Source organism: Pongo abelii, chromosome 20, assembly GCF_028885655.2.
Source record: "Pongo abelii isolate AG06213 chromosome 20, NHGRI_mPonAbe1-v2.0_pri, whole genome shotgun sequence".
In the NCBI taxonomy this organism is placed as follows: Eukaryota; Metazoa; Chordata; class Mammalia; order Primates; family Hominidae; genus Pongo; species Pongo abelii.
In genome coordinates this window covers 60,545,229-60,573,189 of record NC_072005.2, presented here as the reverse complement: position 1 = coordinate 60,573,189, position 27,961 = coordinate 60,545,229, and the positions used below count along the sequence as shown (strand labels likewise).

At 53.8% G+C, this 27,961-nt stretch overlaps 3 protein-coding genes and 2 long non-coding RNA genes across 13 annotated transcripts in view; 3 read left to right on the top strand and 2 right to left on the bottom strand.

Moving 5' to 3' along the window:
• The first annotated feature begins 3 nt into the window (after positions 1-3).
• Positions 4-6,483, top strand: LOC129051787 (uncharacterized). The gene is made up of 2 exons (XR_010138522.1): positions 4-128; positions 5,275-6,483. It is a non-coding gene; the product is annotated as an uncharacterized LOC129051787 (long non-coding RNA).
• TSEN34 (tRNA splicing endonuclease subunit 34) lies at positions 6,304-10,660 on the bottom strand. 7 transcript variants are annotated; one of them, XM_054538986.2, is made up of 5 exons: positions 10,535-10,660; positions 8,557-8,803; positions 8,006-8,249; positions 7,597-7,854; positions 6,304-6,794 (listed from the first exon to the last, which is right to left on the bottom strand). In XM_054538986.2, exons 2-5 carry the CDS (start codon positions 8,797-8,799, stop codon positions 6,607-6,609), a joined length of 933 nt encoding a protein of 310 aa, XP_054394961.1. In that variant the 5' UTR covers positions 8,800-8,803; positions 10,535-10,660; the 3' UTR covers positions 6,304-6,606. The 7 variants fall into 7 exon arrangements, with proteins under 7 accessions (XP_054394961.1, XP_009231369.1, XP_054394962.1 ...); XM_009233094.4 differs by lacking the exon at positions 10,535-10,660 and adding an exon at positions 9,969-10,198; XM_054538987.2 differs by lacking the exon at positions 10,535-10,660 and adding an exon at positions 10,106-10,120.
• On the top strand, positions 10,658-26,128 carry MBOAT7 (membrane bound O-acyltransferase domain containing 7). 3 transcript variants are annotated; one of them, XM_024237717.3, is made up of 8 exons: positions 10,658-10,793; positions 11,614-11,692; positions 11,778-11,907; positions 12,811-12,937; positions 16,410-16,569; positions 18,562-18,922; positions 20,755-20,931; positions 25,112-26,128. In XM_024237717.3, the coding sequence occupies exons 2-8, from the start codon at positions 11,617-11,619 to the stop codon at positions 25,497-25,499; spliced, it is 1,419 nt and encodes a 472-aa protein (XP_024093485.1). In that variant the 5' UTR covers positions 10,658-10,793; positions 11,614-11,616; the 3' UTR covers positions 25,500-26,128. The 3 variants fall into 3 exon arrangements, with proteins under 3 accessions (XP_024093485.1, XP_054394959.1, XP_024093486.1); XM_054538984.2 differs by having other exon boundaries at positions 10,761-10,940; XM_024237718.2 differs by lacking the exons at positions 10,658-10,793; positions 11,614-11,692; positions 12,811-12,937 and having other exon boundaries at positions 11,794-11,907.
• The window catches only part of LOC134760661 (uncharacterized), a 3,937-nt gene continuing 1,797 nt past the window's right edge, over positions 25,822-27,961 (bottom strand). The window contains exon 2 of the long non-coding RNA XR_010138521.1: positions 25,822-27,844. This is a non-coding gene — a long non-coding RNA (uncharacterized LOC134760661). The remainder of the gene's footprint in view (positions 27,845-27,961) is intronic.
• Positions 26,212-27,961, top strand: part of TMC4 (transmembrane channel like 4) — a 12,911-nt gene continuing 11,161 nt past the window's right edge. The window contains exons 1-2 of the mRNA XM_024237720.3: positions 26,212-26,508; positions 27,351-27,564. Of these exons, the coding sequence (XP_024093488.2) occupies positions 26,430-26,508; positions 27,351-27,564 (293 nt within the window). The 5' untranslated portion in view covers positions 26,212-26,429. The remainder of the gene's footprint in view (positions 26,509-27,350; positions 27,565-27,961) is intronic.

Sequence of the window (27,961 nt, the reverse complement as noted above, 5' to 3'; positions counted from 1 at the left end):
ACAATAATGTGGCATTCTGGAACGCTTTCTATGTGCCACCTACTGTTGTAAGAATTTTAAATGTATTTACTCAATCTTCAATACATACTTACGGAGCACTCTCAGAGAAGTTGGCCCCCCGCCCCACGGTACTATTACCAATACCCACTTAAGGGGTATTAATACTATTATCAGTAATTTATTTTATTTTTGAGACGGAGTTTCGCTCTTGTCACCCAGGCTGGAGTGCAGTGGTGCGATCTCGGCTCACTGCAACCTCGGCTTCCCAGGTTGAATCGATTCTCGTGCCTCAGCCTCCCCAGAAGCTGGGACTACAGGTGCCCACCACCATGCCCAGCTAATTTTTATATTAGAGACGGGGTTTTGAACTCCTGGTCTCAAACGCCTGACTTCAAGTGATCCACCCGCCTCAGCCTCCCAAAGTGCTAGGATTACAGGTGTGAGCCACCGCGCCTGACCTAGAGTTCTCTTTTTGTATATAGTCTGGTTATTGTCTGTCTGTACACCCATCTCTCCACTCCGAATGCGATGGTCTGTCTCCACAGCTCGTGTTCTTCAGTTGTCTTCCCTACGCTGCTGCCTCGGCAGTCAGTATCTCCTCAGGAGCAGTCCCACCCGTCCCTTTCTCTTCCACGGCATCCACACCATCCGGATGCCTGGATTCAAATGCCACGTCACCACTTGCCAGCTGCAGTGCCTTCGACAAGTTTCTCAATCACTGTGCCTCAGCGTCCTCCTCTGTAAAACGGGGAATGATGGTAGTGCCCACCTCATAAGCTTGTGAGGATTCAGTGAGAGTCTATCCAGTGTTTAGGAGTGTCTGGCATAAAGGGCCTAGTGTTAGCTACCATCGTCATTATCGCCATCTGCATTGTATTTCCATATCTTACAAACTACCTTGTTCAGTTTTAAGGGTTTTTTGTTTGTTTTGTTATTTTGAGACGGGGTTTTGCCATATTGCCCAGGCTGGTCTTGAACTCCTGGGCTCAAGTGATCCACTCGCCTCAGCCTCCCCAAGTGCTGGGATTACAGGTGTGAGCCACCATGCCCGGCCAAATTTTATGCATTTTTATATCTTGAACACGCGTATATTACTCATCTGGAAGGGGGAAACGTGGAAGGAAAAAACTTCCATAAGTTTTCACTCCCTTCAGGATGAAGTCCAAGCTCCACAAATTCCGGGTGCCTCGTGATTACAGAGATGGTTTTATAATGGTGATTGAACCTGTAGGTTCTCAAGTCTTAAAAAAGATCTGCGTTTTAACCTCAGCTGTCACTGACGAGCTCTTGATCTTAGGCAGATTAGCCTCTTCAAGAGTGCTAAATGGGAGAAAGCAACAGGACTTTCCTCATAGGGTCTGATGATTTAGAGTAAAAAAAAAAAAAAAAAAAAAAAAACCAGCCCAGAGCCTTGTGTACTGAAGGTGCTTAATATCTTAACACAGCTGACTCTGTACAGTCTGGGGGCGAGGGGCACTGACCCCCAGCTCAGCCGAAAACCTCCATATAGGCTGGGCGCGGTGCCTCACGCCTGTAATCCCAGCACTTTGTGGACGGCCAAGGCCGGCAGATCAACTGAGGTCAGGAGTTCGAGACCAGCCTGGCCAACATGGCAAAACCCGGTCTCTACTAAAAATACAAAAATTAGGCAGGCATGGTGGCAAGCACCTGAAATCCCAGCTACTCAGGAGGTTGAGGCAAGAGCATCGCTTGAACCCAGGACGTGGAGGTTGCAGTGAGCCGAGATCGTACCACTGCACTCCATCCTGGGCGACAGAGCAAGGCTGCCTCAAAAAAAAAAAAAAAAAGAAAAGAAAATCTGCATAAAACTTTTGACTTCCCCAAAACTTAACTACTAGGCCAGGCACCATGGCTCACACCTGTAACCCCAGGTGGGATTTGGGAAGCAGAGCACTTGAGCCCAGGAGTTCAAGACCAGCCTGGGCAACATGGCGAAACCCAGACTCTACAGAAAACAGAAAAATTAGCTGGGTGTGGTGGCGTGTGCCCGTAGTTCCAGCTACTTGGGAGGCTGTGGTGGAAGGATTGCTTGAGTCAAGGAGGTTGAGGCGGCAGTGAACTAAGATAATGCCCCTGCACCCCAGCCCAGCTGGCAGAGCAAGACACCGTCTCAAGATAAAAAATAAAAAAAAAAATTACTCGTAGTTGACTGGAAGCCTTACCAATAACATAGTCAATTAACACACATTTTGTACGCTGTATATATTATATTCTGTATTCCTATGATGAATTAAGCTAGAGAAAAGAAAATACTGGCCGGGCATAGTGGCTCATGCCTGTAATCCCAGCACTTTGGGAGGCTAAGGCGGGCTGATCACCAGGTCAGGAGACTGAGACCATCCTGGCTAACACGGTGAAACCCCATCTCTACTAAAAATACAAAAAATTAGCCGGGCGTGGTGGCAGGCGCCTGTAGTCCCAGCTACTCGGGAGGCTGAGGCAGGAGAATGGTGTGAACCCAGGAGGCAGAGCTTGCAGTGAGCTGAGATTGCACCACTGCACTCCAGCTTGGGTGACAGAGCGAGACTCCGTCTCAAAAAAAAAAAAAAAAAAAAAAACAAAAAGAAAATATTAAGAAAATTCTAAAAAAGAGAAAATATATTTACTATTCATTAAGTGGAAGTGGATCATCCTAAAGGTCTTCATTCTTGTCTTCATTCTGAGTAGGCAGAGGTGGAGAAGGAAGAGGAGGGTTGGATCTTGCTGTCTCAGGGTGCCAGAGGTGGAGGAGGTAAAAGGCAAAGCAGGAGAGGTATGCATGCTCTGTGTAACCTTTACTTTTTTCAATCTGCATAAAAGTGGACCTGAGCAGTTCAGACCCATGTTGCTCAAGGGTCAGCTGATAAGATCTGGCCTCACCCTGATCCTCTTCAGAAGCATGGTCCAGTCATATGGCACCGGGCCCTCTTCCACAAACCTCTCATGCTTCCTCCTCTCTCTCTCTCACTCAGGCTGGAGCCCTCTAGCCCTTCCTCTCTGAAAGGAGCACGGGTAATATAAGAGGAACCCTTGGTTTCCATCATGGGTTGCCAAGGACCAGCTGGGCATGCTTGGGGAGCTGAATTCCTTTCCTTTTGTACAAGTGTAATAAAATCTAATTACGCCCCATCCATAGGACGCAAAACCATGTAGCTGTTGGCAAAAATGAGACAAGCCTGGGCATATCCAATAAGCAAGCTGCAGAAGTGTGCATAGTATGCTACAATTTGCATTAATAAAAATGACCTTAACGTATGTATATTTATTTAAAATATGCTTAGAAAGTCGTGTAGGAGAAATTATAATTTCCAAATTGTCTCAGCCCTGATTTAAAAATTATAGTTTAAGCCACTCATTTATTTAGCAATAATGTATTGACTGCTTACTATGTGCCAGGAACTGTTCTTGGACCTGGGGATACTGCATGAACAAGGGTAAATAAAACCAAAACCAAAACCAAAACCTTGTCCTTAACTAGAAACAAATGCCAATCACCTGGTGAATGGATAAATAAAATGGGGTTATGTCCATACAATGGAATATTCAGCAGTAAAGAGGAACAAAGCTGGCCGGGCATGGTGGCTCATGCCTATAATCCTAGCACTTTGGGAGGCTGAGGTGGGTGGATTGCCTGAGCTCAGGAGTTCGAGCCTGGGCAATTATGGTGAAACCCTGTCTCTACTAAAATACAAAAAATTAGCCTGACGTGGTGGCAGGCGCCTGTAATCCCAGGTACTTGGGAGGCTGAGGTGGGAGAATCGCTTGAATCCACTTGAACCCAGGAGGCAGAGGCTGCAGTGGGCTGAGATTGTGCCACTGCACTCCAGCCTGGGCAACAGAGCAAGACTCTGTCTCAAAAATAAAAATAAAAATAATAATAATAAGCAAGGAAGAGGATGCACATGGCCAGTTCATGAGGAAGCTGCAAAGTGGGACCTGAGTTTTACTGAGACGGAAAACTCCAGGAAAGTTTTAGACAGAGCTGTGACATGGTCTGACTTATCTTTTAATATAATTCTGGCTGCTCTGTTGAAAACAGACAATAGAGGGGCAAGAATAGAAGGCAGGGGATCAGTTAGGAAGCTATCAAGATCAAATGAGCCATGGTTTGGTTTTTCTAAGATACTGGCAGTGAAGGTGGAGGGTGGGGCCAAACTGTGGATCCACAGTGCTTTGAACATGGCACCTATAGAATTTGTTGACTGACAACATGTGGGGACACCAGTCACAAAAGTTTTTTTGTTTTTTTGTTTTTAAATAGAGATGAGATGAAGTCTCACTATGTTCAGCCAAGGCTGGTCTCGAACTCCTGAGCTCAACTGCTCAACTGATCTTCCCACCTTGGCCTCCCAAAGTGCTAGGATTACAGGTCTGAGCCACCACATCTGGCCACAAGAATTTTAAATGAGGAACTTTTCAGAGGGGAGACTCATGACAGAGATAATGAGACTTCTAAGTATTTTGTTGTAAAGAGGAGAAAGGGTGGAGAATAGACTTACAAAGCCACTTATGAAGCAGGCATAAAGAAGAGAGTATTGGCCAGACAGGGGTTAGCGTCATTTTTTTTCTTTTCTTTTCTTTTTATTTTTTTGAGATGGGAGTTTAGCTCTTGTTGCCCAGGCTGGAGTGTAGTGGTGCAATCTTGGCTCACTGCAACCTCTGCCTCCTGGGTTCAAGTGATTCTCCTGCCTTAGGCTCCTGAGTAGCTAGGAGTACAGGCGCGTGCCACCACGCCTGGCTAATTTTTTTTTCTATTTTTAGTAGAGAGGGGGTTTCACCATGTTGGCCAGGCTGATCTCTAACTCATCTGCCCACCTCAGCCTCCCAAAGTGCTGGGATTACAGGTGTGAGCCACCGCGCCTAGCCCAATGTCGTATATTAAATTAATCTAAACTTACAGGAAATTGAGATTCTATGAAGTCTGTTTACTGGGAATGGCAAGAAAGAGGGGAGACGGGAGTCTCTCTAAACCTATTCCGGTTCGAGGCTGCTCAATTCACACAAAAAAGAGAAAGAATGAAACGTGGGGGGAAGAAATTGAAGAACTAGAGGTGGAGACTTTCAGCCCCAGAATTTTACCATGTGAAGTTTTTGTTTTTGTTTTTTTGAGACAGTGTCTAGCTCTGTCACCCAGACTGGAGTGCAGTGGCGCGACCTTGGCTCACTGCAACCTCCACCTCCCAGATTCAAGTGATTCTCCTGCCTCAGCCTCCCGAGTAGCAGGGATTACAGGCGCCTGCCACCACGCCCAGCTAATTTTTGTATTTTTCGTAGAGGTGGGCCATGTTGGCCAGGATGGTCTCGAACTCCTGATCTCGTGATCCGCCCGCCTTCGTCTCCCAAAGTGCTGAGATTACAAGCATAAGCCACCACGCCCAGCCTCACCATGTGAATGTATTACACTGACAAAATAAACGTGACAAAATAAAACTGCACATTGATAAGATAAAGGTGTAATTATTGGAATAAACATAGTGTTCTAGTACTTTCTTAAGCAAAAACATGGGTAAATGATTTTGTAAGTGCAAGTTTTTTACATATACATGTGTTTTAGCTTTTATAAAAACTGCAGAATATAACACATCCAAAAGAGTCTAAAATATAAATGTACAGTATCAAAAAAATTCTCAACCACTACCCAGGCCATGAAAAAGCAGAACGCCTTCCAGAGTACTTCCTGACGTTCTCCCCATGCTCTGAACTCCTAAAATTACAATACTCATTTCCTTTTATGATATATATACACACACATATATATATACACATATGTGTGTATATTTACATATATACACACACACGTATATATTTTTTGAGACAGGTTCTTGCTCTGTCTCCCAGGCTGGAGTGCAGTGGTGCAATCACAGCTCACAGCAGCCTCAACTTTCCAGGCTCAAGGGATCCCTGGCTAATTTTTTTTTAAATTATTTTTTGTAGAGACTGGGTATTACAATGTTGCCAGAGCTGGTCTCAAACTCCTGGGCTCAAGCGATCCTCCTGCCTTGGCCTCCAAAAGTTCTGTGGGATTACAGGTGTGGGCCATCGTGCCCGGCCTATATTTTTATTTATAACCTTTGTATGCATCTGGAAAATTTCATAGAAATCTTTTCAAAAGGGAAGTTTAGTGCGGTAGAAAGAGTGCAGATTTAGGAGTCAGAAAAACCAATTTTGAAAGGCCAGGCCTGCTATTTACTAAGTGTGTGACTTTGGGCAAGTCATTCCCCCTCCTCCAGGCCTTTTTCTCATCTGTACATGCAGATGAGACCATCCAGGGGTTCCAGGACTGTCGCAAACATTCAAATCATGAACATTTATATAACAAGTTTATTGAGACCTCCTGAGACTTAAACCCTGTAGAAAACAGATGAATCAAACCCAGGCCCCATTCTCGGGAAGCTCACAGTGTGAAAATAGGTAACTACAAAAACACAGCCAATATGTGCTTTGAAACAAGGAAGAACATAAAAATGATGTAGTGTTCGAAAACCTGGAATCAAAAACTAACCATGGAGAAAGGTAGAAGGATGTTCTAGACTCCCAGAGAAGAGCTGGGGAACATCCAGAAAGGCTCTTGCTGCAGACAGCCACATCCCCCTAGGTCTCTGGAGTTCACTGCAGGCTGGCCCATTGCAGGGAGGTGTAGACCACCTTACCATCAGGCTGCGGAGAACAGAGGAGCAGGGTCTTTCTGACGCTGGTTCCAAGGCGCCCAGCAGCAACCAGGTCTTGGAGTGGGATAGGGTCCTCGGGGGCCCAGCACTGAGCGATGTAATGAGCGTGGAAGCGAAGGGGGTCACCTGGGGGAGGGAGAGAGGCACTGAAGCAGTGACCAATGGCAGAGGGCTGGACGCCACGGGAATGACCACTGGGAGGAGATTTGAGATCATTTCAGCCATCACTATGGATACTCTAAAACAGATGCTCTCGGACACAGCTATTCCACTTCTAGGCTTTTTTTTTTTTTTTTGAGACAAAGTCTTGCTCTTGTCCCCCAGGCTGGAGTGCAATGGCACGATCTCGGCTCACTACAACCTCTGCCCCCTGGGTTCATGTGATTCTCTTGCCTCAGCCTCCCGAGTAGCTGGAAATACAGGCGCCCACCACCATGCCTAGTTAGTTTTAGTATTTTTAGTAGAGACGGGGTTTCACCATGTTGGCCAGACTGGTCTCAAACTCCTGACCTCAGGTGATCCACCTGTCTTGGCCTTTCAAAGTGCTGGGATTACAGGCATGAGCCACTGCGCCCAGCCTGATGTCTAACTACTTCTAAGTGAATCTTCTGGATCACAGTAATCATTTAATAAAAGTCATTAAACTGCTTGCCCAATGAGTTCGGGAGCTCCCAAATGTTTCCTGTCTGTCTATGAATTTCAGAGACTAAGAGAAAATGAGACAAAAAAGAAAAATGCAGCTGGGCCTATAATTTCAGTACTTTGGGGGGCTGAGGTGGAAGGATTGCTTGAGCCCAGGAATTGGGACCAGCCTAAGCAACAATAGAGACCCCACCTCTATTAAGACAAAAAAAAGAAAAAAAAAACACAGAATACATTGGGATCATATAGAAAGGCATAGCAACCAGAGGCCCCAACCCATACTCACCAGGATAGACCAGGAAGTCACCTCCGAACTTGCCAGCCGCACTGAGGAAGAAGCCTCGCTCCCACAGGTCTCTGTAGATGCTGTAGCGCAACTCGTGGGCAGGGCGGCCGGCGTGGGGCCAGTCTTTAGACTGGACACGCCAGTCCAGGGGCCTGGCCTTGACCGGCCGAGGCCTGGCAGTGGCCAGCTGGACAAGGAGAGCAGATCTGGGCAAGGGGGCTACCCCATTTGAGGGTCCTGCTTGGGAAGAGGAGGGGCCTGGTGGGGAGTACAGAGAAGAGTTTGGTAAATTCAAGGGGTAAAGTTTTCTCATCCTCAGGGAGACCCAGTCACTGGACTCCCAGCTAAAATTCCTAAAAGATCTCTCCTCTCCTTCCCGTGGTCCCTGGACTCCACCTCCCATGCTCACCGGCTTCCTCCTGCTCTCCCGAAGCCTGGCCATCACTGGTCTCATCCTCTTTGACAGCCTGGCTCGAGCCGGCCTCCTGGCTCGAGCCAGCCCCTGAAGCCTGTTCTAGTTTCTGCTTCTTAGCAGCCTGGCCCTCCGTAATCTTCTCCAGGAGCTCCTGACGACGGGTCTCCCGGGCCTCAGCTGCCAAGGCGCTCTGCTCCTGGAAGCTCTCCTCTTGCTGGCGCTTGAAGGATGTCAGAGCCTGAGAAGCACACTTCACTGGAACCTCCAAGCTTATGGTCCCTTCGGAAGCCAAGAATCCTGACTCCCAGGCCCCGCTCCCACCGACCCCAGGAGTTCGAGCCCCGCCCCCTTACGATCCCACCAGGGATCCTGCCAAGACGCTCTGCTCCTGGAAGCTCTCCTCTTGCTGGTGCTTGAAGGCTGTCAGGGCCTAAGAAGCACACTTCGCTGGAACCTCCAAGCTTATGGTCCCTTCGGAAGCCAGGAATCTTGACTCCCAGGTCCCGCTCCCACCGAACCCAGGAGTTCAAGTCCCGCCCCCTTACCAGGCTGTGGTGCCGAGGGTCTGGGCGCGGGGCGCTGACCAGTGTCACGGCGCCGATCTCGGCCAAGAGCCGCGCCTCTTCGGGCATCAGCAGCAGCGGGAGGCCCAGGCGCGAGTTCTGGCGGGGCCCGCGGGGCAGGGCGCCTACCGTGCGGCCCCCCACACCCAGGCGCTCCCGGAGGGCCTGCACCGCCTCGGCTCCCCACACCAGGGAGCGGCCGTTCGCCACCTCCACCACCAGCATCCTCCTGCGGGAGTCAGGAGGCAAAGCAGTTACCGAAACAGCTGCGCGCCGCGGACCGCCGCCCGGGGTCTCGGCGAAGCCCCGCCCCTAGGCCTTAGGGGGCGGGGCCTCGCTCAGCCGCCCTTCACCACCTGCTGGGCCCGAGCGCCAGGCCCCGCCCCCAGGCGATCCCACCAGGCCCCGCGGCCGCCGGAGACCAGCCCCCGGCCCTCGCCCCTCGCCAAGCCGCCGGGGCCCCGCTCTACCCTTGTGATCCTACGGTTGGCACCCGCTCTGTGCCCGCACTGCCGTACCTACCATTGCGCCTTGGAGTCTGAAAAACAAACCTCCGCAAGCGCGGCGACACGCCCCCTTACAAAGGTCCATTTTGGCACCACCCTCTTGCAAAGTGGGCGTCCCCCTTCGGGTGTTCCCGTCAGGGGTCAGAAGCTCTCGAGGCTAAGGCACCGCCGAGGCCACACCCTCTTCCGGACGCTCGGGCCTTCGCTCCTCTTTCCGAACGACTGTGATTCGGCTTTCGGGCTTACTCGCTCTCAGACTCCCACAGTACAAAACCCTGCCCCCTCCCGAGCACAGGAAGTTCGGCGTTCGGGCGTCCTCGGCTCCACCGAATCCGCAGCCCCGCCCCCTTCTCGAACGTGAGCAATTTGACGTTCGGGTGTTCTCGGCTCGGCCGAGTCCGTAGCCCCGCCTCCTCCCGGACGCACTAGGTTCGGCGTTCGGGCGTCATCGGCTCCCAGCAGTCTCGCAGCCTGTGGCCCCGCCCCCTCCGAGCGCCAGCGCACCCCAGTTGGGGAGTTCCCGCCCGACGACCGAACCCCACAGCCGAAAGCCCCGCCCCCTAGGCACCCGCCGTCCACTCTCCGCTCGGGCGGGCTCACCCCAATTGGGAGCGCTCAGTCCGCCTCCTTGCCTCCCTTCAGAATGTCCCACTGTCCACCGATACAACCAGCGAGTCACCTCATAAACAGTAATTCGCAGTCGAGGCGGAGCCACCCACTACGCACCGCGCCACGCGCTCCTTCCTCCACCCCCTCATGCTGACACCCTCGTCAACTTCGTCATCCCGCCCCATCAGCGCCGCGGGAAGTCAGGTCCCGCCCCTCGCAGGACCGAAGCCCCGCCCTCCTCCCGCGGGGGCCACCTTGGCCCCGCCCCACTGAGCGCACCTCCCTCTGCCGCTTCCTCTCTTCAACTTGGGAACTTGAGGATCGTCACCCTGGCCCGATCCCGTAGGCACACGCCGGCCCTCGGGGTTCCCCCCCTTTGAGGGCAAGTCGCTTCCGCCCCGCCCCCTTGTAAATACTCATCGGTATCTGGCGATCCTGTTGACTCCGTCTATCATCCTAGCGTCACTTGTACCCAACTGTCTACGAAGTAAACCGAAGCTTGTGGCCCCACCCACATCCGGCCGAGTCTGTGGCCCCGCCCACATCGGAACAGTGACCCTAAGGACTAGACTATCTCCGAAGAAAGCCGAAACATGTGGCCCCGCCCACACTGGCCCCAGCTCTCCGTTCTCGACTATCTCCGAAGTGAGCCGAAGTTTGTGGCCCCGCCTCCAGTGAATTCAAGCTCTCGATTGTGCCAGAAGGAACCCGAAGGGAGACTCCGCCTCATTCCTCCCGCCGAGCTCCAAACCCCGCCTCCTTTCCGGATCCCGTCTGTTCCCCTTCGGGTCCGAAGCTTTTGGCTCCTCCTTGTTCCGAGCCCGAAGGCCTGCCCCTTCACGTACTCGGAGCTCGGATCCCAGTGTGGACCTGGACTCGAGTCCCGTTGCCGACTCGCGCTCTTGGCTCCTGCTCCGGGGCTTCTTCCCTGCCCGCCCGGGGCCCTGACCGTGGCCTCTTCGCCGGCCTGATCCGCGCAGCCCGGCGGGCGCCCAGAAGGAGCAGGCGGCGCGGGGGCGCGCTGGGCGGGGGAGGCGTGGCCGGAGCCGCGGCGGCCAGCGGGCTGGGACTGCTCGGCCGCCTCCTGCCCGGCGAGCAGCTCAGGTGGGCCAGGGTGGCGGCGCCCAGTGGCGAGGCGAGGTTACACGGCGGCAGGGTCTCTGCGGGCTGGCGGGTGCGGGGCGGCCCCGGAGGCGCTTTGGAACTCGGGGCTGGCGCAACCGCCTGTGGCTCTGCCGGGGATGCGCTGGGGTGCGCGGGACGGGTTGGGGCTGGGCCTGGGCCTGGGCAGGGGAGGGTGTTCGATCCCTGGGTTCTCAGTAGGAGAGGGGTCTGGAGCTCCGAAGGAGGTGCAGGCTGGAGGCCCGGGATCCTCTGAGTGGTCTCGAAGGAGAAGAAGGGCTGGGGGTCCGGATATCTGGTTTCACAAGGGCCGGGGATGGGGGATCCAAAGAGGTGGTCTGGGTTCCTGGATCCTCGGTGGAAGAGGGGGTCGGAGGTCTAGATTCCTGGGCTGTCGAAGAGGAAGGATCCGGGAGGGGTGCTGTTTCTGGGTTTTTAAAAGAGAGGCGTCTTCAAATCTGGGTCCGTAGTATGCGTGCGGGGAGTAGCTTTGATTTCTGCGTTCGCAAAGGAGGGGCCTGGGTGCTGGGAGATCCCCACACTTTCCTGGGTTCTCCAAGGAGAGGAGAGCTGGAGGCCTGTGCTCTCAAAGGAGGGGCTGGGGGTGGATTCCTGTCTCCTCCAAGGAGGAAGGGGCTGGAGTCTGTGTTGCTAGGTTCTCAAAGGAGAGGAGCTGAGGCTCGGACTCCATCATCCTCAAAAACTGGGGTCTAGAGGGCTGGATTCCTGGATCCTCGTAGAGGGAGGAGGCAGGGGGCCTGGATTCCTGGGTTCTCACTGTGAATCTCTGCCCTTCCCCCAGACCATGTCGCCTGAAGAATGGACATATCTAGTGGTTCTTCTTATCTCCATCCCCATTGGCTTCCTCTTTAAGAAAGCCGGTGAGTCAGGCTCCCTCCCCAGTGGAAAATAAAGGGGGGGACCCTCTGGAAGGTTCCAGGCTTATGCTGTCCCTTCCCCCTGCAGGTCCTGGGCTGAAGAGATGGGGGGCAGCCGCTGTGGGCCTGGGGCTCACCCTGTTCACCTGTGGCCCCCACACTTTGCATTCTCTGGTCACCATCCTCGGGACCTGGGCCCTCATTCAGGCCCAGCCCTGGTGAGAATTTGGTGGAGGGAGGAGAGGGAGAGGAGGGGAGAGGGGGAAGCAACCTGTTTCCTCTTTGAGTCTTTCTCAGCTTCTGCCTCGTCTTTGGCTGTCTTTTGTTGATCAGTTCATTTCTTTGTTTCATGTTTGTTATTTTTTTCTTTTCTTTCTTTCTTTTTTTTTTGAGATGGAGTTTCGCTCCTGTCGCCCAGGCTGCAGTTCAGTGGCGCCATCTCGGCTCACTGCAACCTCCACCTCCCGGGTTCAAGCGATTCTCTTGCCCCAGCCTCCCGAGTAGCTGGGATTACAGGCATGCGCCACCACGCCTGGCTAATTTTGAATTTTTAGTAGAGACGGGGTTGCTCCGTGTTGGTCAGGCTGATCTCGAACTCCTGACCTTGTGATCTGCCCGCCTCAGCCTCCCAAAGTGCTGGGATTACAGGCTTGAGCCACTGCGCCCGGCCTTCATCTGCTTTTCTTCCTCCCGTGCCTTCTGTGTCTGGTCCCTGTGTTTGTCCCAGTCCGCTACATCCATGTCATGGAGAGAGGTGGACAGTGTGTCTGCTGGCCTGGCCACCGTTCATATTCATTCATATCCACCTCTCTCTTCTTGAGCCCTGGACCTTGGAAATAAAGAAAAAGTGGAGGATTGCAGGGTCTTCACCCGAAGCTTCTCTTAACCTCATTCTTGTCTGTTGGTGTGTGTTTCTGTGTGGCTGAGCCTCTTCTCCCACTGTTTCAGTCATACCCATTCTGTCCCTACGTCCACCCTCCTGTCCCCTCTCTGCCCTTCTGTGTTTCTGTCTCTAAACGAATGGGGAGAGTTGGGGGAGGATTGGTGGCTGGACTCGTGGAGTGAGCGGCCAAGGCCAAGACTTCTGTGCCCAACACAGCGTGCCTCCTGCTTTTGCCCAGCTCCTGCCACGCCCTGGCTCTGGCCTGGACTTTCTCCTATCTCCTGTTCTTCCGAGCCCTCAGCCTCCTGGGCCTGCCCACTCCCACGCCCTTCACCAATGCCGTCCAGCTGCTGCTGACACTGAAGGTCAGACTTGGGGCTTGCCGCTCCCCTCCAGCCTCCCTGTGGGCCCCTTCACCTCCCACTTTACCTCCCCCCTCCAGCGGCTCCCTGGGATTTTACCTCCAACACACCCTGGGGGTGGGACGTCACCTCACTTGCTGCCCTGGAAACAGCATTCCCCATTCACATGCCGTTGGGCAGGTCTTCACCTCCCAGCTCCTCCTGGGGTGAGGAAATAACCCACATAGGGTAACAGTAGGTGCCACTGGGTGCTTGCGGTGTGCCAGAGGCCCAGCCGGGTGGTTTACCAACATGCTGTCCTTGAATCTCTGCAGCCAGCTATTTTGCAAAGGAGAAAAACCAGCTCTGGGGAGAAGGTACTTGGTGAAGGGCACAAAACTAGGGCATCCAGGTCTGGCTCCTAATCACCTGGGAAGATGGGTGAAAACAGAATCCCAGGGCCCACCCCAGACCCACAGACTCACGGTTTCCTACTGGCAGCTTATCCGTGAACACGGCAGTCATGCTAGGTAGGGAGTGGCCTCCCCAGCATTCAGTGTGCCCCGTGGGAGCTCAGCGGTGGCAGGAGTAGGTTGGATGAGAGAGGGGTTAGTGGAGGAGCATTTCAGGCTGTAGGATGTGTGGAGGGGAGCAGGCTGGGTTCCACAGGCTGCACCAGCCACATACGCTTTCTGGGACGAGCAAAAGGGAACGGGCAGCAGGGCTGACACCATGCTAGGCCTGGCTGGAGACCGTGAGGACATTGGACTTCTTCCTGTGGAGGACGGAGATCTGCTGTAAGAGGGGATTTTTGGTTTGCTGCCAGAAGAGGCAATGTGACCAGTTTTAAATGTTTAAAAATACTCGTTCTGGCTGGGCACGGTAGCTCACGCCTGTAATCCCAGCACTTTGGGAGGCTGAGGCAGGCGGATCACCTGAGGTCGGGAGTTCGAGACCAGCCTGACCAAAATGGAGAAACCCTGTCTCTACTAAAAATACAAAAAATTAGCTGGGCATGGTGGCGCATGCCCGTAATCCCAGCTACTCAGGAAGCTGAGGCAGGAGAATTGCTTGAACCCAGGAGGCGGAGGTTGTGGTGAGCTGAGATCGTACCATTGCACTCCAACCTGGGCAACAAGAGCAAAACTCCGTCTCAAAAATAAATAAACACATAGAAATACTCGTTCTAGGCCAGCTGCGGTGGCTCACGCCTGTAATCCCAGAACTTTGGGAGGCTGACGTGGGTAGATCACCTGAGGTCAGGAGTTTGAGACCATCCTGGCCAACGTGGTAAAACCCCGTCTGTACTAAAAATACAAAAATGAGCCGGGTGTGGTAGCGCATGCCTGTAATCCCAGCTACTCGGAGGCTGAGGCAGGAGAATTGCTTGAACCTGGAAGGTGGAGGTTGCAGTGAGCCAAGATCCTACCATTGCACTCCAGCCTGGGCCTTCCCGGGCAAGATTCCATCTCAAAAAAAAAAAAAAAAAGAAGAACAAAAACTGGTTCTGGATGCTGAAGGAGAATTGAAGTGGAACAGGGCAAGATGGGATGGACTTAGATAAAGGGATCCTCCTTTATCCGAGTCCAGGTGACAAACTGTGGTGGCTTGATGCAGGCTGTTGGCTGGCTGTGGGTAGGTCTCAGCTGCAGCAGGAAACGCACATTTAGGATGATTGAAGGAGTGGCCACCATGTGGGCTGGATGTAGAGGAGCAGGAAGGGATGGTGCCTGAACCCCAGACCGGCAGAAGGAGCCCTTCCCAACCCTAGGCCCAGAGGAAATGGGTCAGGCTGTGGTACCTGGATGGAAAAAGGGTTGTGTAGGCCTGGTGCAGTGGCTCATACTTGTATAATCCCAGCGCTTTGGGAGGCCATAGTGGGAGGATTGCTGGAGGCCAGGAGTTTAAGGCCAGCCTGGGCAATATAGTGAGACCCTGTCTCTACAAAAAAATTATTTTTTTTATTTCATTTATTTTTAAAGACGGAGTCTCGCTCTGTTGCCCAGGCTGGAGTGCAGTGGTGTGATCTCACTGCAACCTCTGCCTCCCAGGTTCCAGCGATTCTCCTGCCTCAGCCTCTCGAGTAGCTGGGATTACAGGCACCCACCACCACGCCTGGCTAATTTTTATATTTTTAGTAGAGATGGGGTTTCACCATGTTGGCCGGGCTGGTCTCAAACCCTTGACATCAAGTGATCTGCCTGCCTAGGCCAACCAAAGTGCTAGTATTACAGGTGTGAGCCGTCACACCCGGCCCTAAATTTTTTTTTTTTTTTTTTTTTGAGACGGAGTTTCACTCTTGTTGCCCAGGCTGGAGTGCAACGGTAGGATCTTGGCTTACTGCAACCTCCGCCTCCCGGGTTCAAGCAATTCTCCTGCCTCAGCCTCCCGAGTAGCTGGAATTACAGGCATGCACCACCATGCCTGGCTAATTTTTTGTATTTTTAGTAGAGACGGGGTTTCTCCATGTTGGTCAGGCTAATCTCGAACTCCTGACCTCAGGTGATCCGCCTGCCTCGGCCTCCCAAAGTGCTGAGATTACAGGCATGAGCCACCACGCCTGGCCAAAATTATTTTTTTTAAAGGGTGTGTAGAGCCACCCACCTTGAAATGATCTATCAGGGGTGACGGCCAGCCCAAAGCCATCTCATAAGGGAATAAAAGCCCTGTCCTCCCTCTCCTGACTTCGTCTCCAGCCAGGGGTTTCTATTGACAAGCCAGCCACAAGCTGGAAGAAGGAGGTCTGTTGATATAGGGTGGGCCTTGGGACTGGTGGGAAAGGATGGAGAGTACAACATATTCAGCTCAGTAGTGGAGATGGAAAGAGGCAACAGACTCAAACTTAAGGGATTTCAAGGCGGGCAGATCACTTGAGGCCAGGAATTCGAGACCAGTCTGGCCAGCTGAGGCATGAGAACTGCTTGAGCCTCCAGGAGGCACAGGTTGCAGTGAGCCGAGATCGCGCCACTATACTCCAGCCTGGGTGACAGAGCAAAACTTGTCTCAAAAAAGAAAAAAAAAGAGAGATTAAAAGATTGGATTTGGGGAGTGGGGGAGGTTTTTGACTTGAACAATTTGGTGGCCTATTTGAGGGGAGACACTAGAAGAGGATCTACCTTGTGGGATGGGTAACATCGTGTTCCGTTTCCAGTGCGTTTGGGGTGCCTGGAGACATCGGAGTATAAATGCCAATAAGCCACTTGATGGATAGGTCTGGGGCTGGGGTAGCGTTTGGGCATTGTCAGCGTGTGGATAATATCGAAACCTCCGTGATTGAGTGAGAGCAGGTAAGCATGGAATAGGGAAAGAGGGGAGGAGGGCCTAGGGCTGAGCACTGGGGAACACTGCCCAGCTAGAGGCGTTACACACAACCTAGATGTGCAGAGCTGCGGGCACCCAGCACCCCTTGGCTGCTGAGGGCAGCAGCGCAAGGGAGATGGGTGTGGGGAAGGGCCCAGAGTCTGACCTGGCCCCTTGCCCACCCCCTTCCGCCCAGCTGGTGAGCCTGGCCAGTGAAGTCCAGGACCTGCACCTGGCCCAGAGGAAGGAAATGGCCTCAGGCTTCAGCAAGGGGCCCACCCTGGGGCTGCTGCCCGACGTGCCCTCCTTGATGGAGACGCTCAGCTACAGCTACTGCTACGTGGGAATCATGACAGGTAAGTGGGGCTGCCCTGACAGCTCTGCCACTCTGCCACTCTGTCTCCTGTGTCCCCTCCGCCCTGAGTGCCTGTTCTGTGTTTCCACCCTCCCCGGGGCAGCCTCCATCCTAGCATCTGCTGCTGTGAGGGTGAGCATGTGTCTGGGTCTACATCTCACACCTCCGCTGGACCAGAGCTGCTTTGGGGTAGAAGCTGGCTGTTCTCAGCCTAAGTGATTCCTTGCTCTTCTCCTTGTAGCATATTGGGAGCAAAGAGAAGAGATAAAGGAGGTAAAGATCTATGTCAACCTGATGTTTTTGCTGCCCAGACAACAAATATTCACAGCTTAGGGTCCGCTTTCAGTTTAAGGAATATTTTACATCTGGGTGTGGGGGCTTATGCCTATAATCCTAGCACTTTGGGAGGCTGAGGCGAGAGGATTGCTTGAGGCCAAGAGTTCGAGATCAACTTGGGCAACATAGCAAGATCCCGTCCTTTTATTTTAAACCTTTATTTTAAAAAAATAAATAAATATAAAATTAAAAGGGCCAGGCGCAGTGGCTCACGCCTGTAATCCCAGCACTTTGGGAGGCCGAGACAGGCAGATCACCTGAGGTCAGAGGTTTGAGACCAGCCTGGCCAACACGGTGAAACCCCGTCTCTACTGAAAATACAAAAATTAACCAGGCATGGTGGTGTGTGCCTGTAATCCCAGCTACTTGGGAGGCTGAGACAGGAGAATCGCTTGAACCCAGGAGGCGGAGGTTGCAGTGAGCCAAGATTGCACCGCTGCACTCCATCCTGGGCAACAGAGCAAGACTCCATCTCAAAAAATACGTATGTATGTGTGTATATATATATGTGTGTGTGTGTGTGTGTGTATATATATATGTGAAATTTTAAAAAGAAAATATTTTTTGTTTACCTCATCAAAGGTTTTTTTTTCCAATAACAGCTTTAGAGAACTCTAATTCACATGTTCATCCACTTAAAACATACAACTCTTGGCTTCTTTGATTTCCTGAAAAAAAAAAAAAACAACAACCATACAACTCCCTGATTTTTAGTATATCCACAGAGTTGTGCAAACATGACCACTGTGTACTTATATTCAGAACAGTTTCATACCCTGTAAAGAAACCCCATGTCCATCATCCCGCAAACCTCCATCCATCCCTGGTAACCAGTAATTGACCTTCTATCTGTAAAGATTTGCCTGTTCTGGACATTGCGCTTATAAATGGAATCATACAACATGTGGTCTTATTTATTTATTTTAATTTGTTTTTTTTTTTTCTTTTTAACTTCCCACCCTACATTGACCTAAACATACGGTCTTTGTGAACATATAAAAATTTTAACCCCCTCTCTAGGCCAGCCCACCATCATGTTGTAGCTAAAGTACCACAGCTATCTCCTAGTTTCTTTCTTTCCTTCCTCCCTCCCTCCATCCTTCTCTTCTTCCCTTCTTCCTTCTCTCCTTCCCTCCCTCCTTCCTTCCCTTCTTCCCTCCTTCCCTCCCTCCCTGGCTGGAACGCAGTAGCACAGTCACTGCTCACTGCAGCCTGGGCTCAAACGATTCTCCCGCCTCAGCCTCCCCGTAGCTCGGAATTCAGGTGCCCTCCACCACACCTGGCTAATTTTTATTTTTTGTAGTGATGGGGTCTTGCCGTTTTGCCCAGGCTGGCCTCGAACTGTTGGGCTCAAGCAGTCCTCCCAGCTAGGCCTCCCAAAGTGCTGGGATTGCAGGTGTGAGCCACCGCGCCGGCCCCTCTGTCTGTTTTTCTGTCACTGTCTCTGTCTCTCTGAGTTTCTTGTCCTCCCTGCCTCTCGTTCCTTATCCCCATCTCTCAGGCTCTCTGTCCCTACCCTTGGGGTCTCCCCGGCGCCCAGTCTCTGCCCCCTCACTCCCTCCTCCCACCTTCCTTCCAAGCTCCCTCTCCTCCTCCTGCAGACTTGAGCTCTGCGCACCTGCCTGTCTGACCGCGGCCCTCCCTCCCCGCCCCACAGGCCCGTTCTTCCGCTACCGCACCTACCTGGACTGGCTGGAGCAGCCCTTCCCCGGGGCCGTGCCCAGCCTGCGGCCCCTGCTGCGCCGCGCCTGGCCGGCCCCGCTCTTCGGCCTGCTGTTCCTGCTCTCCTCTCACCTCTTCCCGCTGGAGGCCGTGCGCGAGGACGCTTTCTACGCCCGCCCGCTGCCCGCCCGCCTCTTCTACATGATCCCCGTCTTCTTCGCCTTCCGCATGCGCTTCTACGTGGCCTGGATTGCCGCCGAGTGCGGCTGCATTGCCGCCGGCTTTGGGGCCTACCCCGTGGCCGCCAAAGCCCGGGCCGGAGGCGGCCCCACCCTCCAATGCCCACCCCCCAGCAGGTCAGGCGGCGCGACGGAGGCTTCCCAAGACCCAGCAGCCCCCACCTCCAAGGGCAGGCTCTGCCCCTAGCAGGGAGGAGAGCGGGGAGCAAGGGGCCAGGGCCACCACCTTTTGTTAGCAGAGTGTCGCCCCCTTGGCAACCACGGCCTGCCAGCCCCTGTCCTTAGGGAAAAGACCCCTGGTACTGACAGATGCCCCTTGTTGCTAGCGCTTGTCACCCCGCAGTATGGTGAACTGCCCCCTGTCGCTAGGAAAAGGTGGTAACTTAGCAACCCTGTGCCAACCCTCTGTTGCCACGTAAGTGTCACCCCCCAGAACCAGATTGTTCCTGCTTGCTGGGGTTGCCATCCTTTGCTAGTGGTGGGTCACCCTCTGTTGCTAGGGAAACAGTTCCCTAGCAACAGAACGCCACTATTTGCTAGGGAAGCAGGATCCCTAGCAACAGTAGTTCACCTCCTTTTTGCCAGAAGTTTTGCTCTGTTGCTGCAGATATGGCACCCCCTGCACTGCCCCTTTGTTGCTAGGAGCTAGCACTGCTCCACCCCGTGGGATGTCGTCACATAGCAGCCCTCAGCAGCCCTCTGCAAGGAAATAGCAATTTCCAATCCCTGACCAGTGCTGTTCCCCAGCAGAGGGCACGCCATTCCTACCAACTACAGTGTCACTGTTGCTAAGGAAGCCAAACCTCCCCCTGGAAACTACGGGTTGACCCTGGTTGCCAGAGAGGCTCCACCCCCTAGCACCTGCATTGCTAGGCAAGTCGCACGGCCATAGCTGTGGACTCTCCTGTGGCTAAGGAAGTATTGCCCCCGTGTTGCTAGGGAAATGGCACCCCCGGCAACCAGGAGTAGACTGCCCTTGTGTTCCTGGCAGCTGCAGTCAGCTTTCCCTCAGGGGCTTGGACTGCGGCTGGGGGAACAGCCTGTTGATGTAAATGATGAACTACTACTCCCTGCTAGGGTTGTCCCCTAGTCGTCACAAACTGCCGTTCTGTTGTGGGGGTAGTGACACCCCCACGTGAATTTGTTACCACTGCCCTAATAACCGTGCCCTGACCTCCAGCTGCTAGAGAGAGGATGTCCCCCTAGTAAAGCCAAGCAGGAATTGAAGGTTTTTCTAAATCTGCTCGGTCCTCACCCCTAAAGGATGGCTCCCTTCCCGTCATCAGACGCCACCAAGGCTTCATATGGGCCAGTGTTTGCCACTGCTGGGGCTGTCGACACCAGTGATGAGGGAGCCACTGTATTGCTAGAGGCGACACTTCTCCGACAGTCACTGCGACCAGGAAAAAAGCCCCTTTCTAAAAGCCTTTCTAAATATCCTAGGCCTTGTTGCTAAGGAATGCCTTTTCCTTAGCAACAAAGATCATGGGGACCCCACTGGTGCCTGGAACATCTCCCTAGCAACCGTGAAGCACCTTGTTATTAGGGATGATAACCACAACTTCCCTGGCAACTGCAGTGTTCCACAATTTAGAAGGGACCATCCTTGAAGGCTTCTCCGAATATACTGAGCTTGGTTGCTACAGGACTCATAGCTTAGCAACTATAGCCCTTCAAGGCTTTTCATGGCTGTGGCAGGCCCCATTAGGTACCAAAAGAAGAAGAACCCCATTGTCAGTGAACTGTAGCACCCGGCCCACCCATCTTCCCCCCCTGCAGGCACCCTCGGCCACCCTCCCTTGTTGCCCTAGCAACTCTGACAGCCAGAGGGCCATTGCCTGGCCAGGATCCCTTCCTTAGCATCTGGGGCTGGGACACTAGCAGGCGTTGGGAGGGGGCCTGGCTGAGCTGCATGTCTGTCCCCCACCCTCATCCTCCACCCCCCCCAGTCCGGAGAAGGCGGCTTCCTTGGAGTATGACTATGAGACCATCCGCAACATCGACTGCTACAGCACAGATTTCTGCGTGCGGGTGCGCGATGGCATGCGGTACTGGAACATGACGGTGCAGTGGTGGCTGGCGCAGTATATCTACAAGAGCGCACCTGCCCGTTCCTACGTCCTGCGGTGAGTCAGCCCTCCCAGCCTCAGGTGACACTGCAGAACTACATCTCCCAGCAGGCCCCAGGGTAGCCTGCAGCTTCCCTGGCTGGGCCCCTGCCCCGGAGGCTCATGGGAATTGTAGTTTGTTTAGCCTGGTTTTGCCCTGCCTCTAATTATAGTGGCAGCATGCTGGTGTAAAATCGTTCCCCCTCTCGGGGCCTCCGTTTCTACTTCTGTAAAGTCAGCCTGACTCAACAGAAGCAATGTACTGAGTCTTGTGGACTCAATAGCCAGCCTTCCTGGAATCTTGGCCGTCCAGGTTATGGAGAAACCTTGAGGAGTTAGTTGACCTCTTAGTTGCCTCAAGTGTTAAATGGAGTTAATGCTATTTATTACTGGTTTCACGGGTAGATAGAAGGACTAAATGTGATAAAATGTGAAGTGTATTTAATGTGAGGCCTGACAGGTAAGTGCGTGCTATGTATTCATTTTTATTGTTTTTCATTCTTCCAATATTTCTTGAGTGGAGACTCTGTGCTTGACATTGTTATCTGTGCAGCCTTTAGAAGCAGAAACTCAGGCCGGGCGTGGCAGCTCACTCCTGGAATCCCAGCACTTTGGGAGGCCCAAGCAGGTGGATTATGAGGTCAGGAGTTCGAGACCAGCCTGACCAACATGGTGAAACGCTGTCTCTACTAAAAATACAAAAAATTAGCCAGGTGTGGTGCTGCATGCCTGTAGTCCCAGCTACTTGGGAGGCTGAGGCAGGAGAATGGCTTGAACCCGGGAGGCAGAGGTTGCAGGGAACCAGGATCTCGCCACTGCACTCCAGCCTGGGCGACAGAACGACACTCCGTCTCAAAAAAAAAACAAAAAAAGAAGTAGAAACTCATAGCCAGGTGCAGTGGCTCACACTTGTAATCCCAGCAGTTTGGGAGGCCCAGGCAGGTGGATCACCTTGAGGTCAGGGCAATATGGTGAAGACTAGCCTGGGCAATATGGTGAAACCCCTTCTCTACTAAAAATACAAAAAATTAGCTAGGCATGGTGGCGGGCGCCTATAATCCCAGCTACTAGGGAGGCTGAGGCAAGAGAATCACTTGAACCCGGGAGGCAGAGGTTGCAGTGAGCCGAGGTCACCTGGGCAACAGAGCAAGACTTCGTCTCAAAATAAAATAGGCCGGGCGCGGTGGCTCATGCCTATAATCCCAGCACTTTGGGAGGCCAAGGTGGGTGGATCACAAGGTCAGGAGATCAAGACCATCCTGGCTAACACGGTGAAACCCCATCTCTACTAAAAATACAAAAAATTAGCCGAGTGTGGCGGCGGGCGCCTGTAGTGCTCGGGAGGCTGAGGCAGGAGAATGGTGTGAACCCGGGAGGCGGAGCTTGCAGTGAGCCAAGATCGCGCCACTGCACTCCAGCCTGGGTGATAGAGCGAGACTCTTTCTCAAAAACAAACAAACAAAAAAAACAACAAACAAAAATAATTTAATTTAATTTAATTTAATTTAATTTAATTAGATAAAGGTAGAAGGGGAAGACCCAGGAGGAGTAAGTTTTGGGAGTAAGAAGGATGAGGAAACAGGGCTTGGGTTTAGTCTCATTGACTTTGAGGTCATTGACTTTGAGGACTTAGATTTCCAGATGAGGTTATTGGATAGGTAATTATGGGATTCTGACGCTTACGGGAAAAGTCGCTCTTAAAAGGGATGCTTGAGCAGCATCAGGTGTAAATTGTACTTTTAAAAATTTTTATTATTATTATTACTTATTATTATTTTGATGCTCTGTCACCCAGGGTGGAGTGCAGTGTTGTGATCTCAGCTCACTGCAACCTCCATCTCTTGGGTTCAAGTGATTCTCATGCCAAGAGTAGATGCAAGGTTTCACCATGTTGGCCAGGCTGGTCTCGAACTCTTGGCCTCAAGTGATCCGCCTGCCTCGGCCTCCCAACGTGCTGGGATTACAGGCGTGAGTCACCATGCCCGGCCAAAATTTTTTAATTATTATTTTTTTTTTACTTCTTAAAAAATATATAGAGATGAGGTCTCACTGTGTTGACCAGGCTGGTCTCAAACTCCTGGCCCCAAGCAGTCCTCCCGTCTCAGCCTCCCAAAGTGCTGGGATTACAGGCGTGAGCCACTGCATCTGGCCAGGTATAGATGACACTTAAAGCTCTGGGGCTGAGGCCAGGTCAAAGCACCCCAGTGTTTAGACAAGTGCTTCTCAACTGGGGGCAATTGTGCTGCTGCTGCACCCCCAGGAGACACATGGCAATCCCTGGAGACATGTTGTTATAACTGGAAGGTGCTAGTCGGATGTAGTGGGTGGAGGCCAGGGATGCTCCTAAACACCTTAAAATGCACAGGATTCATCATTTTTGTTTATTTTACAGCTGAAGTGCAGTGGCATGATCTCGGCTCACTGCAACCTCCCCCTCCCAGGTTCAAGCAGTTCTCCTGTCTCAGCCCCCCTAGTAGCTGGGATTACAGGCACGTGCCACCGTGCCAGACTAATCTTTGTATTTTTAGCCTCCCAAAGTGCTGGGATTACAGGTGCCAGCCATTGCACCCAGCCTCCACACTCTTGAAGAACCAGAAAGCCAATGGTCCTCCCTTCTCAAGAAAACAAGAGTTGGCCAGGTGCAATGGCTGACATATGTAATTCCAGTATTTTGGGAGGCCAAGGTGAGAGGATCACTTAAGATCAGCAGTTGAGACCAGCCAGGGCAACACAGCAAGACTCCATCTCTACAAAGGAAGAAAAAGAGGCTGGGCGCGGTGGCTCAGACCTGTAATCCCAGCACTTTGGGAGGCCAAGGCGGGTGGATCACAAGGTCAGGAGATCAAGACCATCCTGGCCAGTGTGGTGAAACCCCATCTTTACCAGAAATACAAAAACTAGCCTGGCATGGTGGTGGGCACCTGTAGTCCCAGCTGCTCGGGAGGCTGAGGCAGGAGAATCACTTCAACCCGGGAGGCAGAGGTTGCAGTGAGCCAAGATTGCGCCACTGCACTCCAGCATGGGCGGCAGAGCGAGACTCCGTCTGAACAACAACAACAAAAAATACAAAAATTAGCTGGGTTTGGTGGTGCTTGCCTGTAATCCCAGCTACTTGGGAGGCTGAGGCACAAGAATCGCTTGAACCCAAGAGGCGGAGGCTGCAGTGAGCCTTGTCGTGTGGCGACAGAGCAAGACTCTGTCTCCAAAAAATAAAAAATAAAAAAGAGTGAGGAGAGATGGTGCTGGGCCTTGGAGGAAGGGGAACGTATCTCCTGGGCCCAGAATAAGGAAGGACCACAGGCCAGGGACTTCTGGATCTTCATGAGCCAGGCAGGAGTTCTCAAATGTTAACAGGCATCAAAGTCACCTGGAGGACTTCTCCTGGGCCCCAACCCCAGGGCTTCTGGTGCAAAAGGGGTGGGGACAAGGATTTGTATGTCTCACAAGTTCTCAGGTGATGATGATGCCAGACCTGGGACCCCAGGTTAGGAACCACCGGGCTGACCGGGTGCGGTGGCTCACACCTGTAATCCCAGCACTTTGGGAGGCCGAGGCGGGCGGATCACGGGGTCAGGAGAGCGAGACCATCCTGGCTAACACGGTGAAACCCCGTCTCTACTAAAAATACAAAAGAAAATTAGCCGGGTGTGGTGACAGACGCCTGTAGTCCCAGCTACTCGGGAGGCCGAGGCAGAAGAATGGCGTGAACCTGGAAGGCGGAGCTTGCAGTGAGCCGAGATCGCGCCACTGCACTCTAGCCTGGGCGACAGAGCGAGACTCTGTCTCAAAAAAAAAAAAAACCACTGGGCTGAAGAATTATGCCTTGTTGTTCTTGGGAGAGGAAGGGCAGTGGAATATAAAACGTTAAATCTTTAAAGGAGGAGAGGGTCTTGATAGGACTGAGTGTGTATGGAAGGCTGGGAGCTCCTGGATCCCTGAAGGAGACAGAGGCCTATAGCCTCCTCCGCCTTCTGGAGCTAGGGGCATGGGTCTGAGCAGGGAGGGCCTGGGGCCTGGACTCCTGGATGTGAGGCAGGAGGAAGGTGGGGTCTGGACTCCTGGGTCTGAGGGAGGAGGGGCCAGGTCTGCACTTCTGGGTCTGAGGGAGGAGGGGCTGGGGTCCTGGACTCCTGGATCTGGGGACCGTGGGCACTGGGGACCTGGACTCGCAGGTCCTGACTCCCAGCCTCCTCCTCAGGAGCACCTGGACCATGCTGCTGAGCGCCTACTGGCATGGCCTCCACCCGGGCTACTACCTGAGCTTCCTGACGATCCCGCTGTGCCTGGCTGCTGAGAGCCGGCTGGAGTCAGCCCTGCGGGGGCGGCTGAGCCCAGGGGGCCAGAAGACCTGGGACTGGGTGCACTGGTTCCTGAAGATGCGCGCCTATGACTACATGTGCATGGGCTTCGTGCTGCTCTCCTTGGCTGACACACTTCGGTACTGGGCCTCCATCTACTTCTGTATCCACTTCCTAGCTCTGGCAGCCCTGGGGCTGGGGCTGGCTTTAGGTGGGGGCAGCCCCAGCCGGCGGAAGGCAGCATCCCAGCCCACCAGCCTTGCCCCGGAGAAGCTCCGGGAGGAGTAAGCTGTCACGACGCCCCCTCTGCCAGCTGGTCCTGGGAATTCTGTGAACCAGGTTGCTGTCTCCTCCCCAGAAAGAGTCCTTACCTTGGAGAGGGTCCTGGAGAGAATTTCCTCTTCCCCAGCTAAATACCCTGCCTGCAACTGAAGCAGACCCGGGGGTGTCCTCCCTGCCCTCTGCCCAGGGGCCACCTCCACTCCTACAAAATCAAAGTATTGTCCAGACAAGAGTCACTGGCCCCTGCTCCAGCTTCTGGGTATCCAGCGAGCACTGCACTTCCCCAAAACGGAAGGGGCCCCTGGGCAGTGGGTTTTGGGCAAATCCCCTTTCTTTGCATCCACAATGTGGGGTTGGAGCTTGGGGGCAGGTCCTGGGAGTGGGAAGCCTCTTCCTTGTGTCTTTCACTCCACTTTTAGCTCATCGCACCAATATTGCAGACTTGGAAGGAAGCATAAGCTTCCCATTTCACAAAGGGGAAACTGAGGTGCGGATGCGCAGGCCTGGGGACGGCTGTCCCATGGCTTCCATCTGAGCCACCTCGGGGCCCCAGCGCTCCTGGCACCCTCTTTTCATTGCTCGGCCTGTGACAGGTCACCATGTGTAAATCTTTCCCAATAAAGTGTTGCACAAAGGCGGCGTGTCCGTGCAGGTATCTGGGAGGATAAACGGCGGGAAGGACTTAGGCCCACGAAGTCCCAGGGTGAGGTACAGCCCCTGCCCCGCTCAGCCCAGGAGCCAAACTGTTAGGCCCAGGGCAGCACGGGGACTTCAGCTCCCAGGAGACCTTTCGCATCAGAGGCCCTGAGAAACCACAGGAAGCGTACCTTACTCCCTCCGGGCCACCTGCCGGCCAGGTACACACCTGCCCCGGCCCCTCCCTTACCTGGGGCAGTGTCCGCCTGGTAGCCACTAGAGACAGCCCTGCCTGGGGCCATGGAAGAAAACCCGACCTTGGAATCAGAAGCCTGGGGCTCCCCTAGGGGGTGGCTGGCCCCCCGGGAGGCCAGAGGAGGTAAGGATGTCAGGAGAAGCTCAGATCCATCCGATCTTCAAGCTAGGTGGGAGTCCTGCTGGAGGAGGAAAGGGGAGGCCCGGCCTCCTGAGTCTCAGGGCTAAAGAGAGAAGGTTCCACTTCCTGATATTATGGGGGAGAAGGGAACTGGAGGCTGGAACTCCAGGGTCTGAGGAGGAGGGGCCTGGAGAACCAGGCTAGTCTGGGAGAAGGGGAGGGCTAAGGGCTGGGAGTTTAGTCTGGGAGGAGGGGAGGGCTAAGGGCTGGGAGTTTGGGTGTCTCGGGAATAGGAGAGGCTGAGTTCCCACACTCCTGAGCTAGAGGGAAAAGGAAGTTGAAGCCTGGACTCCACTGCCCTGGAGTAGGAGGGTTCCACGCTTGGGGACGGAGTCGAGGGCTGTGGACCCCTGGGTCCAGGGGAAGTAGAGGCTGGCACCGGGACTCCTGGGCCTGAGGGAGGAGGGGCTGGGAACCTGGTTTCCTGGTCTGAGGGAGGAGGGGCTGCGTGCCTGGATTCCTATGTCTGAGGGTGGAGGGGCTGGGGCCTGGACTCCTGGGTCTGAGGGAGGAGGAGCCGGGGGCCTGGACTCCTGGGTCTGAGGGAGGAGGGGCCGGGGGCCTGGACTCCTGGGTCTGAGGGAGGAGGGGCCGGGGGCCTGGACTCCTGGGTCTGAGGGAGGAGGGGCCGGGGGCCTGGACTCCTGGGTCTGAGGGAGGAGGGGCCGGGGGCCTGGACTCCTGGGTCTGAGGGAGGAGGGCTCTGGGGCCTGGTTTCCTGGTCTGAGGGAGGAGGAATTTGGGCCCAGACTCCCGGGTCTTCCCAGCCCCCTGCCCCTCCCCAGGCCCATCGCTGTCCTCTGTGCTGAACGAGCTGCCCAGTGCTGCCACCCTTCGGTACCGAGGCCCTGGGGTGCTGCCTTGGGGGGCGCTGGAGGAGGAGGAGGAGGATGGAGGAAGGAGCAGAAAGGCCTTCACAGAAGTCACCCAGACGGAGCTGCAGGACCCTCACCCTTCCCGGGAACTGCCGTGGCCCATGCAGGCCAGACGGGCACACAGGTGAGGCCCCACCTCCAGCTGGGACCCGCACAGTCCGGACCAGGCCCTTCTCCCATACCTTGAACTTGGTCTCCTCCCTTTGTCCTCTGCCGCTCCTGGCTTCTGGGGCCTCTCTCTGCCCCGCTCAGAGCTGCCTCTCTTGGTTTCTTTTTTCCCCTCATCTTTGTCTCTACTTCGGACTCCAGGTGAGTGCTGCCTTTCCGTGGCTCTGGGGTCTCTTCTCTCTGGGATATGCCATCTCCCTGGTCTCCACCAATCCTGTCTCTGCCTCAGTTTCTCTCTGTGTGTGTCCAAAGTCTGTTAATATTTATTTCTCTCTGCTTCATGCCTTCCTTCATCTTTGCCTCCTCTTCCAAGCTTCCCTCTCTTTAACTTCTTTGTTTTCCCATTCTCACTG

Coding starts and splice junctions, on each gene's coding strand:
- TSEN34 (XM_009233092.4), bottom strand. CDS start 9,874: ATGGGGCGGGATGACGAAGTTGACGAGGGTGTCAGCATGAGGGGGTGG. Junction 8,804..9,806: donor AGGAAGGAGCGCGTGGCGCG/GTGCGTAGTGGG, acceptor TGACTCCCGCAG/GAGGATGCTGGTGGTGGAGG. Junction 7,855..8,005: donor GGGAGAGCAGGAGGAAGCCG/GTGAGCATGGGA, acceptor ACTCCCCACCAG/GCCCCTCCTCTTCCCAAGCA.
- MBOAT7 (XM_024237717.3), top strand. CDS start 11,617: ATGTCGCCTGAAGAATGGACATATCTAGTGGTTCTTCTTATCTCCATC. Junction 16,570..18,561: donor CTACGTGGGAATCATGACAG/GTAAGTGGGGCT, acceptor CCCGCCCCACAG/GCCCGTTCTTCCGCTACCGC. Junction 20,932..25,111: donor GCCCGTTCCTACGTCCTGCG/GTGAGTCAGCCC, acceptor CCTCCTCCTCAG/GAGCACCTGGACCATGCTGC.